This window comes from Pyrgilauda ruficollis, unplaced genomic scaffold, assembly GCF_017590135.1.
Source record: "Pyrgilauda ruficollis isolate IOZ18807 unplaced genomic scaffold, ASM1759013v1 scaffold6, whole genome shotgun sequence".
NCBI classification, from domain to species: Eukaryota; Metazoa; Chordata; class Aves; order Passeriformes; family Passeridae; genus Pyrgilauda; species Pyrgilauda ruficollis.
In genome coordinates this window covers 13,274,904-13,292,475 of record NW_024527710.1, presented here as the reverse complement: position 1 = coordinate 13,292,475, position 17,572 = coordinate 13,274,904, and the positions used below count along the sequence as shown (strand labels likewise).

Here is a 17,572-nt window from a genome sequence, read left to right as displayed (position 1 = left end):
AAAATTGCATGAAAGGGAAAATAAAACAAGTAGCCTTCATTTAGGAAAATAATGTGGTGTTTTTGTAATACAGTTAAGGAATATACATGAAATCTTTATCTCCTATAGTTTAGACTTCAGTTTAGGGGCAACTCTTTGAAATATTCTTGTGATATGTTCCTGTCAAAGGAGGAAAAAGGCCACTAAATTACACATATATTTCTAACTTTAGCTCTTTTTATATTCCACTCAATTTGAGGTGACTCATGAGCTTAAAAATCATTGCTTCCTTTCAGTTGCTTGCAGTGAAGATTGCTACCATGGCCCTTCAGACAGCAGAAATTTGGGGGGAGGTGTCAGGCGGTGCCAGTGGGGTTTGGCTGCAGTGGTGCTGGCAGTTCTGGCCCTGCCACTCGGCCCAAGCACATCTGCATTGGGCCATCACTTGGGCTGGGCAGTTCCTCAGGTTTCCAGAGGGATTCTGGGATGGACAAGCAGGAGAGCCAGACATGAGCAGCTCTAGTTCTGGCACTTCTTTTGTCAATATCATTGTTCTAATTCAATTATGTGCATGGGTTATGTATGTGCAAACACATGCCTAACTGGTTTTGTTAATTCATTAATGTGCATTAATACATTTGTATCCAGGAAAGATGTATAGTGATATATATATATACACACATGCACACACCCCTTATATTTGTGCACACAGCATTAACAAACACAGATAATGCATAACATGAAGAGCTTTCCAGCACACATGGTGTTTGTTAAGCAAAGCCAAAACCATAAGACAGTGACTCAAAAACCTGTAGCAGCTTTTTAGCTTTTGATATCATTGCCCTTGGGCGCCGTATTTCAATGTGTTGCCAATTTTGCTCTGGTGACAGGTATTTGTTAGTTTTAATGTTCAAATGATAGTTTTTCACTTTGCTTAAGCTTAGGAAAGAGTTAATTCACTAAAGTGCTTCTCAGCAGCAAGTTGTCTTCACCTGCAATTTCCGTCATCAAGTGATTAGCCATATTCACAGTTGCTGACCCTTAATTCTAACCTACTGAATGATGCATGCCTGGATGAAGACCAGTTGACCATATTACTCCAGCTCTCCAATCCCATTTGATCCTTCAGCAAATATATTGCAGGTGCGGGGTCTGTGAGAGCGGGAGGAGATGAGTTAATTTCTTACTGCCTCTTCAGTAGTGACCACAGATTCTGTATATGTTGCTTGCAAAACTGTTGGACATGTTCTTCAGTCACTAAATCCTTAACAGGTTTCACAGAGCAGTGTGAAAACCTTTTCTATTGTATTCTGCAATTTTTTATTTAATTTACTTTAATAGCAATACAGTGCCAGTCAATAAAAACAGGTCAGAAGTCTAATTAATGTTTTAAAAATAAAGGTTCTCAAACACCAGGCGAGTTTGTCATTTTCTGTATGGTTTGTTTTGAGGAGGAAGAGGAAAGAAGGTGAGGAGGGAACCCTTCTGTTCCATGATTACATCCCACCCGCTCATTTTCTCCTTTTCTCCTTTGCTTTTGATTTTAGTGGCGGTCTTAACAGAATGTCAAGATCAATTTGCAGCATGGTTTAACTCAAGGTTTGCATTCTGCCAGCAGCAATTGTCCCACTGAACAATGCTGTGTGTTCTTGTAACTTCAGAAGCTTTTAGAAGGCTCATGGCAAGGGCAGCATCTAATGACTTTATTAGTGTAGGGTTTCAAAATGGACTCGGTAATTGTTCGCATCTCTTTGTCATTTAGTCATAATTACTGCATGGTATTGTTCAGGGGTGCACTTGTGAATAGTTTCCTAATAGCACTGAAACGAAGGAAAAAAAGGAAAAGGATAAAAGGTGATTGTCTCTTTAGATGGAGAACAAAACATCCTGTATATAGATGATGGTTAAACTGTTTATTATACACCCACCAGAAAAGGTAAACTATCCCTGCTTAAATATTTATGTGCTTCAAGGTAATTTCATGTTAGTAATCTAAAAATGTCCAAATTTGGAAAACTAAAAATCAGCAGAGAATGCATTTTGGTCTGGTCGTGATTAGGAAGATGTGGATGTCTATAATAGCCAACTATAAATAGAAAGCAGCTTCTCTGATGTTATCAAGATTTTCAGTCCATCAGTTTATATGCCTTTAGCAATGTTTTAAGGTCATCTGAGAAAAATAGTTATTAAACCCAAGGACTTAATTAAACTCATAGATTTGTAAGCATATATTTTAAGTCCCCACTCTAAAACAAAATCTCAAAGAATGTTCTATCCCACTGTATTCAGACTACAACCTAGTTCATTAAGCTTGTTGAACAGAAAAGGTGAACAATAAAACTTTTTTGTGTCCTGTGCAAAAGAGGTGAAGGTAGAAGAGCAGGTGGTCAAGACAGATTTGTTGGGCTGTTTTGAGGAAGGATTTGCTTGTATTCACTTATTGCTTGTTTCTTCTGCTGTATTTGTGCCATCTTTCCTCCAGTTTGGAGACTCTCATTGGCATACATTTCACTTCTCAGGATGATTCCTTGACTTGTGAAGATTAATCTGAATTCTCTGACTTCTGATGTGCTTGTAGCTTTTCCCACTTTACCAACATCTGTAAAGTAACCAAACACACTGCCCGTTCTTATCTAGGCTATTATTAAATCTGTATATTAAATCTACCTGTGGCAAGCCTTGGCCATTCCTTAGGAAATCATACAGTACATAATAGGTGATGGTGAAAGTGCATCTTGTGTGTTCCATTCTTTGTGCAGTGCTCTAGCAAGGGGTCAAGGTATGTTTTATTTATACTTTCACCAGTGACCTTGCCTGGTGTCCAAGGATGGACTAAAGTGGGTTTCTAGAGTGCTGTGGTTGAGACTGAATGGGGTTGGGAAGTGTTTATCTAATCTGGTTGAGCCTTTCAGGCTGGGAGCCTGATCTTCCATGTTTTAGGAGGAGATAGATAACCCACTCATGTAGGCTTTACTTTTGCATAAAGTGGATAAAATCCTGCTTTTTAACATCTGAATATGGTGCTTAGCATGTGGATCTTGAAGATGATACTCACATAATTTGACTTAGGCTGCTGTATACATCTTTAAAACAAGCCTTGTGTCTACTCCTTGTGTTTGAGGTATGACCCTGCCAATGTGGGTAAGGCAGTAACTCTGAATTATGGAGAGCAAGATGATTTTAATATGCCAATTCAGGACCTCAGCTTTTACTCTTTTAAAAATGTAAATACCTAATACAAAAATGTTATTTTTACATTAACATTTTAATGAGTCTTATGTTGACTTTGCACATTATATAATTATTATTAAAAATAATCAGAAACCTTGCATATTTAATATTCATAATTGTTTTCCTCATGCTCAACAAAGAAGTTACTTTTTTTCCAAACCCATTTCTGAAATGTTAAAGGCTGTTTGGCTTTTGGAATTATCTGGTCATAAATAAATCACACTTTTTTGGCCTAAAGTCATCCACTTTGTGTTCTGAAAGGGAATAGGTCTTTTAGAAGAAATTGTCAGATTTTCTGCTGCTGCTGCTTTTTGAGGTGGATTTTAGGCTAATAACAAAGAAACATCTCCAGTGCAGCCCTTCTGTTCTGTTAAAAAGTCCTTTCCAAGAAGTATAGTGGGCACCATGTGCCAAAGGGCCTTATTGTAGGAGGAAACTTTTCCAAAGTTTTCCCTTTAGTGCACAAAAATAAAAAGTAACTTCAGGAATTTATATGAGTAAGACTGTAACAAATAACCAGATCTTTGTTATTTCTATTGATACAGAAAGTAAAGAAAATCTAAAATACTATGAATTTTTAGTATTTATTTTAATGCATTTTTTTCCACAAATTTGAGAGCTGAGTTCTCTCTTTATGGAAGAGAATTTGACCTTAAGTGCACTAGACATCTGCTAATACAATTGTTAAATAACATTAAGGTGGTGAGGAGAGGGTAAGAAAAGCAAAAGCCAATGAGAGCTTGCAATTTTTTTGGGTTGAACATACAAAAGCCATTCAAAATATAGCATGAAATGTCCCTTTGCACATTCCAGGAGCACACTACAGTGTGCAGGATGCAACCTGCTCTGACTTGGTTTCCTTCTGCAGGGCTACTTGGCTACCATAAACCAGCTGGAGTTAACATTTTAGCTTTGGTTGCTCTTTCTGCCCCTGCCTTGACTGCTTGAGATTTGTTCATGATGCCTTGAGAAGATGGGTTAATTTGGGGGGATATGCAGAGCTATTCATCCTGCCAGGTTGTACATCAGCTTGATTCCTGCAGGAAACTGAGGATCAGAAGGAGGACAGGCCCTGAGCAGTCAGTATTTGGTTTCAGTGGTGGCTGCTGGGTGGTGTCCATGTCTCTCAAGGCCATGCTGATGGCACTTTTCTGCCTGGAAAGAAAGGACACTGAATTCCTCTGCTGCTCTGGAGTCCTGCAGCATCAAGGCCAAGGGCAGCAAGCAGAAGTGCTGCTTTGTGCTGTGGTTTTGAAAGGACATGCAGAGAGCTCTCATTGCTCAGAATCCTCAATTCCTTGCCAAGTTCTTCCTTTAGCTCCTCTACAGTTCTTCATTTCTTTGTAGATTTTTTTCTCTACTAGGCAGGAGTGGCTTTGAAGGAGTTCACATTGGAAAATACAGCATGACAGCTCAAAGCCAAGCAGTGCCTCTGCCTTGTCCCTTTCAGGAACTAGGCACCAAATTGTTCCTAACTTACCAAATTGTTTAAACTGAAATACTAAAGGAATATTTACATTTTTCCAGAGTATTTGCCATCATAGCTTTTTTCCAGATATCAAATAATATTGAGCTCTGAGATCAACACTTTTGATAACCATCATTTTGATCAGAAGTGCCAGTTTTGTTATTAAAAATTAAAAGTTGCACATTTTCACAGAAACAAATTATTGCTAAACCCCAGCATCTGCAGAGTGCTACATAGCATATTTGGGATTGGGAGATAGACCACAGGAGACCATTGGGAGATAGACCACAGGCTTGACACTTAAGTTTTAATAAGTATTTCCTTTGGGTTTGAGACTCAATAATATTAAAAATTTTTTCAGTAGATTCTTAAATCTATTATTTTGTCATAATTGCATTCTAGGACCTTATTCTACAGTAATATTAAATAAGTTACTGCATTCATTAAAAATTATTTGAAAATGAATACAATTACCAAAAAGCTATGCCAGGAGTGTATTTTAATATAAGGCTCACATATTAGCTGGTAGGAAATGACAACATTCTTCTTTTGAAAACTCAGGAGCTACAAAGATGATAACTGCTCACACAGGTTGTCTCAAAGTGCACATGGAGGGAAAATTGCTGTGCAGGCACCAGCAACTCCCCCAATTAACATCTTCATGGCACCAGAATAATTTTTCCTGAGTGCCACTTTTAACTGTGTCTAAGCATTAATACCTGTTCAATCTACATTTTAAAAACTTCAATAGTTTCTGAATTTTTTTAGCTTGTTTCTGCATTTTTCAAGCCATGGTCAGTGTCCATGTTTATTCTGTAGCTGTAACTGCTGGTTTCATTGCTACTGAGTCATGAAGGAAATGGTGCTGCTTGCCAGAACTGGTACTTTTCTTGATGAACTTTTTTCTTGTAACTTTTGAGATTATTTTTTTAATGGATTTTTATTTCATAAAATGCGTTTTTTGCCTTTCTCCTGCTCTCTCCTTGATTATTTTTGTAATTTCAAAATAAAAGGACTAGTAGGCTGCTGTTTGCCCTCCTGGCAGCATTCCTCTATTTCCACTGTTGGTTGGAGATCACAGTAATCCAATGCTGTGGAAAACCCTTTTCCCTGGAGGGACATCTGTCTCTTTGATGGACTCCACAGGCACTTTTTTTGGCAGCTCTGGAGATGCCACTGAGAGATCTGGCACACTTCTGTTCAAATGAAAGTAAGAAAATCCCTTGTAAGTGATGTACAGAGTAAAATACTGGATATTGCACCAAGTTGTTTTGGTCCTGCTCTCTTCTAACAATAAATATTAGCACAGAGGGGACTTTTTTCCTTTTTTTCTGGTTATGAATCTGAAAGTAAAAAGGTCTACAAATACAAAATAAGTAAAGGCAGAAAAGGGAAAAAAGTAATTCTTCATTCAGAATTCTCTGCATGCAAAACCTATACCTATAAAAACATATTTTGGCACTGAGTTATTGGTTGACTAAATATAAAATAGACTTGAAAAAAATACAAACAAACCAGCACCTTTGAGTAGTACAGCTAGGACTGTAGGAGTCTCTTTAGTTTTGTTCCTTCTAGCATTGTTCTCTACAGCACCTCTTCACTTCCAATTAAATATTTTGGTTTTCCATGAAACTTGAGTGCTTTTCTTCTGTGCTGTGTTGAAGACTGTTAAACAGTTTTGATACACAAGTCTAGGAATTCAGTTCAGTTGTCCACTGTCTTTATTGCTTCCAGGGCTGAAACCTTGAACTCACAGAAGTCATTTTCATTTTGCTGTGGAGGATCACCATTGACTTCTGTGAGGCCAACATTTCACTTACCTGTTCCCACCTTGAAAGGAAAACATCAAAAGCCATTATTTATCTGAAGAGTTGATATGTCCAGACTTTACAGATGCTGTTTTATCCTTCCCAGATGTTATGTGTCTGTGTCGCTCTTTCTGATATAGCAGAGTTTGTTCAGCTTTTTGATGTCTTCTTTGTGTCTGATTGTTCTGAGTTGAAAAATACAGAGAATCAGGGAGTAACACTTATGGCTTTGAAATACTTGCTTGCCACCCCCACTCATTGCCTTCCATCCAAATTCTCTGTGTGGAGAGATTTTTTTTAGTACTTCAGGTGTCTCAAATAAGCACAATGCTGTTCTTGTCAGATTCATCCATTTTTAGCCATTTTATTGGACACAATATATATATTGATTTTTTAAAAATCACAATTTTGTATCTTTTCAGTATCTTTGAGAAGAAATTACTTGGAGCACTTGACATTTTAATGCAGTTTGTCTTTTCAAATAGATTTGGCTTCTAATGCATGTGACAATGGGACTTTGCTCTTCAGTTAGAGCATACATTTCAGAGTAGTTGTTACCTAAAATATTATCATAAGGCGTAAGAAAACACACGATTTAAGTTGCCTTTCATGAACATAATTAAGAATTAATAAGCCTGTACCAGTGGCTAGTCCTCAGAATTTCCACTGTTTTGCCTTTTGTGACCCGTGTTATTAAAAGTCCATTATTTTTACAGACTTTATTAAATTGGATCTTATTAAAGCATTCTATATTTGCATTTGGTCTTTCATAATTCATTATTATTATGACATTTACTTTTTACCATCAGATCTGAAAACATATCATAAGCTACCCTTTTCTCTTGAAAGAAATGCTAATTTCAAACAGTCCTTTAATGGAAGAGAAAAGCTTTATCAGTTTTTTCATTTATTCAAGATCGTGTTAAGAATACTAATGTTAGACTTCTGTATGCTAATATCTAAGAGCTTTTTTTGGTCAAAAGCTTAGAATTATTGTTTTTTAGACCACACTGCTAAGTATGTCACTGGCAGGACATTAGTACAAAAGAAAATACAATTCTGAAGTACCATGTTTTAATTCTGTGACTGATAAAACCAATCTCTTGATCTTTTATTATTAAATTGTGCTTTCGTGTGAAATTTACTATTTTTATACTTCGCCATGTTTATTAGATTGTTGCTCTAAGTTTCTCTTTAAAAGTTTTAAACAATTGGTTCAGCATTATTGTTTTTGGGGGGTAGTTTTGAATTATAGTCTTCACATAGTGTAACAGGAAATGGAATTCTCCATGAAACAAATCACTGTCTCAAGCAATTGTTAATTGTTTTAATTTAGACAACCTGAACCCTATCATGTTTGTAAATATTATAATAATTTAGTCATAAAAAGAGATAAAGAGCTCTGGTACTGAATGTAGAATGTGTTGAACAGTAGGTAACATGCAGTTAAACTGCTGAATTTAGCATAATTACTGTTTTAAACCTAACGTCAAAAAATCCTCTACAATGTTAACTATTTATTTCTTCCCCCACAAGGTTTCTGACGATGTGCACTAGACATTTTGGGAGTGTTGTAGCCCAAACCATTCGAACTCAGAAGACAGACCAGTTTCCACTTTTCCTTATTATTATGGGAAAACGTTCATCTAATGAAGTGTTGAATGTAATACAAGGTACAGTTCTTTATATTACAGGTGTTCCTTACGTGAGTATTGAAACTCTTGTAAGAGGTCTTTGCTAACTGCTTCTCTTTTAAGATATCCAGAATATTAATTTATTACACAAAACACACTTTAAGTTGCCATGGTATAATTATCTACTGCTAATAAATGTATTAATTGGCATGGTGTTAGAGATTGCAGTTGCCATGACTGGAGTAGAATTATACTTTACGTTTTTCTTTTATTTTTTTAAATGGAAGCTTAATTTCCTAAATAAGGAGCTACACTTAGTTTTCCAAAATAATATCCAGATATATTCCTGATTTCCAGAAGATCCTGGCTGCACTTTTTGCATAGTGCCAGAATGCATTTGGTTCTTTGTGTGTAGCTCCTTGGTAGTAGCTGGGCTCCTGTTGCTAATATTTGGACATAATTTGGAGTTGCTTTTCCAGACCTGCTTGCAGCATCAAGGCTCCCACATCAGGTCAGGATTGAAGTCCCTAATACAATCTCACATAAATGAAGTTTTCTGGTTTGCATGAGCAGCTCTTTCTGGTGTAACCATTCCTCTGATTTCACTGGCAGCAAGGTGACTTAGATTCTGAGTGTTGCCCTCTGACTGCTGTTCTCAGTAACTCTTCAAATTAGAGCACATCAAAGAATGGCTGCCTCTCATTTCTTCTGCTGTCTGCACGAGTTTGCCTTCATGACACTGTGTCCTCATTTTTTTATTGCTTATGTCTGGCAATCTTTATTGTAATCTCGTTTTCCTGAGGAAATTCAGCCTCAGGAAATGCTGCCTTTTGCAGACAAGCATTAGTGTTTCTTTTTGCATCTGGGATTAATAATTTTCTTAAGGAATCTGCAGTGTTCATTCCTGTGGACAAAATGGTTACTTTTTGAATGGATTTTGTCTCCTCAGTGCAAGGTACAGCACAACACTAATTCCTGGTATGAATGCCTGTAATTTATAAAACATATTTCGTAGGTTTCATAGGTTATTTCATGAAAATAGTCTTATAAATAGCTTGGTTTTCTGACTCTGCAGTACATTTCAGAACCTTTGCCATCCCACTGAAGTCGGTGGTGCTACTGACTTAAATTACTTAACTGCTTTAGCAACAATTCAAAGTCATAATACAATGCAGCTTTATATTTAAAAATAATCCAGATTATTTAATGGCATGAATTAAGTTTTAATGATTTATCAGGTTTTCTGCAATCTTTTGCACCAAACTAAAACAATAATCTATTGTAGCCTTACTTAAATTCATCCTTTAACAAAAATCACACAATTTCTGCTCGTTATTTTCCCAGGAATGGGGACAGTGGTATCTTTTAACAATACTGCCTCGATGAATGGTAGCCTCTGAAGTCCTGCATGTTGTAGCATGTGGGATAACATTTTCTGCTAAGGTAGCAAATGTTAGAAATGGGAACAATGAGGGCCTTTCAGGGCAGGGTGAGAAGGCATGTTGACAGAAGAGATGCAACTATATAGAAACCTAAAACCCCATTGGTGTTTATTGAAATGCAGAGTGTCTTACTTTTCTTTTGATTTTTACTTTTTTTCCTGGGGCTGGAAACTATGGGGACAGTCTTGTTTTCTTTAGTGGTACTTGTTTTGCTGGGGTCCAACAGCTGTTTAGGCTGGCAGATGTTAAGACTTCATAGTTTTTGACCATTTCTCATGGTTTAAGACCTCCTAACTACTATGACAAGTGGCTTTAATGGGTAGTCTTCAGTTTAGAAAGAGAAACCAAAGAATGCATCTTGGTAGGAAATTAAAGTAATCTTTCAGTCTTAATGAAGACTGGAGGCATGCTGGAAGGAAAATATAGGGAGGTATCTGTTTTCCTATGTATATGTTCTATTTCATGATACATGCATGTATGACAGAATTTTCCACTTCTGTAGCTTTGCAAGTTTTTTGAGAAGTAAATAGACTGAAGAAAATATAGTATTTGAAATTTTATTACTAGTTTATCCAAATAAAATGTGGATATATTTTGTCACATCCATTCAGTCATTGGATTGTGGGTTTTTCCATTGTTTTAAACCAATCCACTTGGATGCTGCTGCCAGCATCCTACCTTGTGTTGCCTGATAAGTAGTTGCTTTGGTCTCCCTGGGAATTCTAAAACTGTAAAATCAATTGCACATAAGGGAATCCCAGATCTACTGCTTTCCTTTAACATCAGTGACTAAAAGACAAAATAGAGTAAATGTATGCAAGCATAAGAGCAATTGTTCAGATTTGCACCATCTGAAATTCTAACCTGTGATCAACCTTTGTAAAAATAATTTTGAGTTTTCAGTAAAAAGGTGAACTGAAAGCATTCTATTGAGATATTTGCATTTTCTACTCTTGTCTTTTTTTTATTTCTTATGGATTAATACTAAAATTACTTCTTTTTTGTTTAATAACTTTGATGAAATGAAGTTCAGCTATCTTCCTTTGTTGCTAGGTAACACAACAGTGGATGAGCTAATGATGAGGCTGATGGCTGCAATGGAGATCTTCAGTGCCCAGCAGCAAGAAGACATAAAGGATGAGGTGAGCACTGGAAGTTGCTGCAGATACCTCCTGGCTTCCACTAATCACTGGGGATGTAAATTAACCAGTTGTTTCTTTAGCCAGTGGAGTTGGGTATGATGTGTTTTAGTGTCTCTTCCATTGTCAGAAATTAAAAAGGTCAAGTCTCCTTTGTGTATTTGGGTCTCTCAGAACAGCTCCTCCTTTTTGGTCTTGTCATTTTCAGTTTCTTTCCTTTTTCTGGACATAGTCACCAGTGACGGGTTACATTATAGTGATATTATAGAGCTTAATATGCTCATTCAAGGAAAATTATCAGATTTTTTGCCACTGACCAGCCCCAAGTCATAGGTAGAAAACAAAAATAGATTAATATATCTTAAATGCGTCTGCTTAAAAGGGGGCTGAAACCAACTGTAATCAGTACACCAGTACTGAACCACCACTCAGAATGATGCAGAATGCATAAATGATGACAAGACTTCTCAAAACCAGTGTTTCAATTACACAGAAGCAGACAAAGTGAGTTACACAGCTGAAAGATCTTTATCTGTTACTCCGTAAATTAAGAGTGACATTTTTAAGTAATGAAGTTCATAGGAATTTGTAATAATAGATGTGTTGCCATTCAAGATTATTGTTATCCTGTTGTGTAGACATTGATTGACAATAATTCACGAAACACATTCTTCACATTTAAATCTTGTATCTCATTAGTACAAGATTTACTGACTATAATATGAAGGCACATTATCTGCACAATATCTGTCATTCACTTTTTCTTCTTTATATATGCTACCTGTAATTCATTGGTAAAGAAATTGACTTTAATTTTGTTAATACTGAACACAAATTTAAATGTGAGGATTACAACAAAAATCCAAGGCACGATATAACAGAATTTTTTATTGCATTTTAACAGGAGTGTCTTGAGTATGGGAGGTTTTTTAATGCTTTAGTAAGAAGGTGGAATTTACATCGCAGACAAGCTCCAAGAGAGGTTCATAATTAAAAACTATAAAAGCTGATAAAAAGGAAGAAACTGGGAGAAACAGAAACATATAAAGTCAGAGAGATAAGAGCAAACAAGGGATAGAAGAAACTAGAAGTGATAGGATTGGAACAGAGTGAGGAACAGAACACCAGACCAGAACCAGGAACTGGCTCCTGTCCTGGGCTGCTCTTTGTCCTTCCCTGGGTGTCCAAGAGCAGTGACAGTGACAGTCCAGTCTCCACATGGGATTGTTGTCTCCTGGCTTCTTTCCCCAAGTGCTCTCCCTATCTAGGGAGAATGGAAAATTGATTTTTATACATTTCTCCAACATCTACCTTTGTCCAAGTCTTCTGTAGTCCTTCATTTTTCTGTCACTGGAAGCACCAGTGACATTTTTTCCCCAACAGGAGCTTTTTCTAACACACTTTGACATTCAGAAAAGTGAAGGAAAATTTCATAAACTTTGGGGGCAGCTTTCCAGACACTATGGGTTCTATACACAGATAGGATATTTACTTACACCTTGGCTCCACTCGTTACAAGCACACTGAAAAGGTGATCTCAGACACTTTGCCTTTGAAGCAGGAAGTTTTCAAAACAAAAAATAACCTTGCTTTATGAAATTACTATTCCAGAGAGGGAGTGTTTGACAAGCAGTACTCAACAGAGGGCTTCAGCCTGAAAACAAAATATTGCCTTTTTGTGGTTAGCTACACAACATGTAGCTTTCTTGTAAGCCTTGTACTTGACAACTTCAAGTGTTCAAACATCAACACCTTTTCTTTCTTAAAATCTTACTGCAGTTGGTGCAATTTTTTCCCAAATATTACAATAGCAAACAGGATACAGAGTCCGGTTTCTGTTACTGTTTTCTTAATAGCAACAATAAGTCATCATAAAACCACAAGAAGATAAGCAGAAAATTCTTTTGTGCTTTAAAAAGAGGAGTCATCAGTGTAGCATTGCTGTAAACAGAAGTGTGTGTGTGAGAGAGAACCAGAACTGGAAACATTTGTAAATGACAGCATGAAGTCAGTAATGAGTGAGTTTATGCAGCTGAAATTCTCATGCACATGAAAGCTTCCAGCAGAGCCATTGCATAATCCTGTTTGGCACAGAGTGTTTTGCAGTGCCCTCTGATGGTTATTTGGGTACAGGAGGACTGGTACCACTCCAGCAGCTGCTCCAGGTGTTCAGCTGATGCTGGCTGTAGCTACAGGCAGCTCCCTGTCACTGAGCAGCTGCTGAGGGTGTAGGTGGGATGCTCAGAGCAGCTTTACCAACTTACCTCACCTGAGTGAGCCACCTCATTAACTGCTGGCAATAATATGCTTAGCTAAATCCTGTGCTTTTATATCCATGTATTGGTAAAATTTACCAATTTAGACTCATAAGATTTTAATGGGGTAAATCTCTTGCATATTTTTTTAGTGTCAAGTGCTAAAATACCATTACTTAACTAGCAGTTGGATTTAATTTTTAGATTTGTGTGTTGTACTCTTACATAATCTCCAAAGAAATACCTTAAAAGCATTGGGATGCTCATAGTAACCCAACATGCCTGTCCTGGTGTGTAACTTCTGCACTTGTTTCCTCTCCCAAGTTTTCCTTCAAGGGAGATCAGCCTGCTGTCCCATTCTTTTCCCTGCCTCTCCAGGGTTCTGGGTCAATCATGAGCTGTTGCTGCGTTGGCCAGATGACATTTTGGAAACCTCCTGCCTCTTTTGGACCATGCTGTTGATGTGCCATTGTACATACACAGTCTAGGTGTCTGTTTTTATAATTTTGCTCCTAAAATTGCTGTAAGAATAAGCCACAAACAGCAAAATTGGATTAGCAGCACACTGCTGTGCTCACAGGGCTCTTCTGATTAGAAGTGGCCAATGGATAATTCAGTTGTGGGCTCAGTGACCATCACCAGTGAAGCCTTTTGGCCAGGATACAGTCCCACCTTTCCCAGTGCAGTCAGGTCTGAAGTCCAGCTTCAAGCTGTGTATGCAGAGTTATTCTGCAGCTGCACTAATGATTCCTGCATCTGATGGACACACTTCCTTTTCTAACCATGTTTGCTCCCCTGGTCACCACTACAGGAGTTGACACCCTAGCTACTGCTCAGGCAGTGGGGTTTTGCAGAGGGAATAAATGTCATTAAGGAGTTTGTCCTGTAAGCAAGAGAGGGTCTCTCAGAGCAGGGATAACCAGCTTCTGCCACTGTTAATCAAGGTATGCACTCAGACTTTTCAGGCACTGACTTTGAAAGGAGCATGTAGTATCAGTTCCTCTTGGGTAGCAGTTCCTCTTAAGTGTCAATACCTGTTGCTGGGCCTAGGAAAACAATAGTTGTAAAATATTCTACGCCCTGGAATGTCCATTTTTAAACACCCTGTGAGCTTGCTTGCTTTAATTGGACAGTTAAATAATCATCTCAGTGTGGCGTGATGGGCCCGAATAGATCCGAGGTAGTTCCTTTGTGAGATTAATGTGAAGAGATCTGTGATTAAATCCTGGCATTACAGCACAACACACCTGTTCTGGGCTGATCCTCAACATTTTTTCTTCATTGCCTGAGGAGGAGGCTTCTCAAAGGATTACAGTAACACTTTTTGACAAGCTTATACAGGGCGGAGTTTCCATGTAATGACAGGGCTCATTTGATGATGCCTCAGTAATGCATTTTTTATTTTTGCTGTCAACATTTATTACTGTAAAAGAAATGACTGTTACACAGCTGGCCCAACTTGTCCACATTTAAGTAACAGTAGGTGTCTGGTCGTGTTTATTTTTGTCCTTATGCAACACTGGCACTCCTGCTCTTGGATTAAACATCAAGGTGGAAATACCCACAGTTGCTTCAGAGACCTTCTTATTTTTACAAGTACCAGTTGAAACCTTTCATTCACTTTAAACTATGTCTGCCAGCACACTGCTCTGTAGTGTAAAAGAGAGACACTTAAGAATTTTTAAACTGGAAAAACTGCTGTAAACAGACTCTGTCTGAAGATAAGCTGTAGAAAGCTGTAGGCCTGCAGTCACCATCCTTCCTCTCTGTTCTTGGCTGACATCTCTTTCATAGATACCTCTAGAGCTTGAGGAAAACACAGGTCCTTCCTCACTAATATCTGGATGAGGATTTTAAAAACATGTGAAGGAAAACCAAAACTCCAAACCAGCAGCATAAATTCTTTTTTTCTCTTTTCCTTGCCACAGCCCTTTGGGGCTTTAGTGGCCAAGTGATATTTTCATGGCTGTGCTGTGAGAAGCCTACTATCACCATGTCTTTTCCTCCTTTTCTGTCTCACTGCTGTCCAGTGAAGGGGAAGTGCTTCCATGAGCTCTGCAAGAGACCTCTGAAATTTCTGCTGGGGACTGAAGCTCTGATGTAAATCGGTAGAAATCAGGCATCTGAATACCTGATAATCTGTGTTCCATCTAACACTGTCATGTGTATCATGGTGTATAGTATTTGCACAACAAGAAATTATGAGAATACACGAAATCCATTAAATTCCAAAGCGCAAAAGCATTATGGTGATGACAGCCATCTAGCAAAGATTGGGATTTAACCCCTCAAAAATCTAATTAGCACATTTACTAATTATTACTAGTTATAACTAATTAAACTACAGTAATCAAAATTTGTTTGATTAAATTTTCTGATTTTGTGTTTGTAATATGATAGCAGCCCAAACGAGGGGCTTCCCATTGAGCACTTGGCCACACACACCCCGGCGGGTGCAAGTGCTGCCTGCAAGAGTTTACAGCATGGTTAGAGCCTTGGCAAAGTGCAAGGCAATGGCAGGGGAAGGAAAGAGAGAAAAGAGAGAAGGAAATAGAGAGAGAGAGAAAGAAAAGAAAAAGAGATAAAATATCTTTAGTCCCTGTGGCTTTTAGGCTGTACATGTTGATGGCTCCACTCAGTGTATCAGGACTGGCTGGCTCTTTTCCCACAGAAAGGCACTGCAGGACTCCTTGAAGGTTTTGGGTTTGGTTTTCTTTGTGTCACTTGAGTTAATTCCAAAACTGGAATCTGGAACTGAGCTTTCAGCCTTCATTGTGGACAGGCAGGATCCAGTGGTGGTTCTGTGCTGTTCTGCCCCTCACCCTGCCCCATCCTGCCTCCTCCTGTGGTTCTGCCACCGCTAAAATGTCCATTTGCTTTGTCCTTGTTGTTCCCATACACCCAACACACTCTGTGTACACTTTTTCCTGCCATGTATTCCCCATCATGTATGTTTAAGTAATACAATGTGCAAGTCTGTCATCTTAGTGAGTCAAATTAATGCCTTTCTTGCACTGGTTTGTTTGGACAAAGGGGTGTTTCTCTTTAATGCTCTCATGAATAGCCTTAAGCATTTGCAGATTTTAATTTCAGGAGTGGTTCAGTGAAATGAGCTGTCTTTCAGATAGACATTCAGCATTTGTAAATACACTTTTTTCTTTCTTTCTTTCTTTCTTTCTTGTAATAGCTTTTTACTCACTGGTGCACTGAGAAATGTCTTCTGCTCCTGGGTATCTTCTCAAGTTCTGTCTCGTCCAGTTTTACTTCACAGTAAAACTGGTCCCAAAGGACAATGGGGAATAATATAACACAGCCCCCTGAGACAAATCAGGTGCAAAGCTGATTCCTGGGGTTAAATCATTAAATCCTGCCTTCAGAAATGACAATAATAAATAGGAAAAAATTTGCCCCAGAGGGGCAAATGCTGACTTTTCCAGCAAAATATCCCATTGAAAAAGTGGAATATTTTTAACTTGTAGAATCTGCTGTCCTAAATTCAGTCAAGAACCTCTCTTTGTCCATCGTCCTGCATCTGAAAATGCCTGTCACTAGGTATTTCAGGATTAACTTCAACAAATGTTTTAGGAAATAGTTATATGAGAGAGTTATCCTAAATTTCCTCTTAATTTTATCTGTCAGTTTTTCTTAGTCTTGTTGCACTGGATATTCCTCAGGAGAAGGTTTTCTCTGGTCAGTTGTAGCTATCTCACAAGTGTTTGATATTTTTGGGTTGACTGCATCTCTAAGAAGCAGAATAGTAAAGTCAAAACTGAAGAATATGTTTTGTGAATAAAAGCAATTTTTTTCAGATTTCCAACCTTCCATTGAATGTATGTCCTCCCATTGTCTCATTGTCAAAAGGGGAAAGCAGAAATGTGTGTTTCTCTCCCCTTGTCTCAAGCCCCAAACCCTTGGGATGTGGATGGTTTGCATTCACACCAGCCTTCAGTCACTGCTGTGGAATTCCCCTGTTTCTGATGAAAGCTTTTTAAGTTGCCCAGGATAAGCCATGTCGGTTTATACTTTGATTTCTTGAATAAGGAAGATGCCAGTTCTGCCTTCATTGCAAAAGCACTGTGGAGATGCATTTAGTGATGTTCAGTCAATACTGACTGCAATTTATGTAGGGTCTAACAGGAAAGTTGTCAGCTGCCTCAAATTTTATTAATGGATAACACTTCTGAATTTTTTTATATCAATTATTAGTGGCATGACTATCTTTGACATGTTCTTTGTTAGTGCAGTGGAAAATTCTTTGCAAAATATTTTCTTCTGCTTTTCCTGTCACTACTGTGAGTTTCTTTTGTTGCTTTCTGGTGACCTTGAAGCATCCTCATCCTTCTCTAGAGGGACAGATGACTAAGATAAGAAACTGCATTACAAAAGGGAGAACTGCTTCGTGTAATGTTTAAAATTTGTCCAAGGTGTAACTCTGAACCAAACAATACCACAATTTAGCCATAAAATCTGTGGAGGAGTTGGTTCCTGTTGAGTGTGAGCAGTATTAGCAAACAGAAGTATTAACACAGAAACAGGTACAAAGAGGCATTGCACAGGATTACATCTGGTGCTTACCCAAAGAGCTCTGCATTCCAGGTTTGTTTTTAAGGTCTGTT

At 37.9% G+C, this 17,572-nt stretch overlaps 1 protein-coding gene across 1 annotated transcript in view; it reads left to right on the top strand.

Moving 5' to 3' along the window:
• FAF1 (Fas associated factor 1) overlaps window positions 1-17,572 on the top strand; it is a 151,406-nt gene that overhangs the window by 112,693 nt on the left and 21,141 nt on the right. Inside the window, exons 14-15 of the mRNA XM_041483617.1 lie at window positions 8,023-8,159; window positions 10,616-10,704. Coding sequence (XP_041339551.1) covers window positions 8,023-8,159; window positions 10,616-10,704 — 226 coding nt within the window. The remainder of the gene's footprint in view (window positions 1-8,022; window positions 8,160-10,615; window positions 10,705-17,572) is intronic.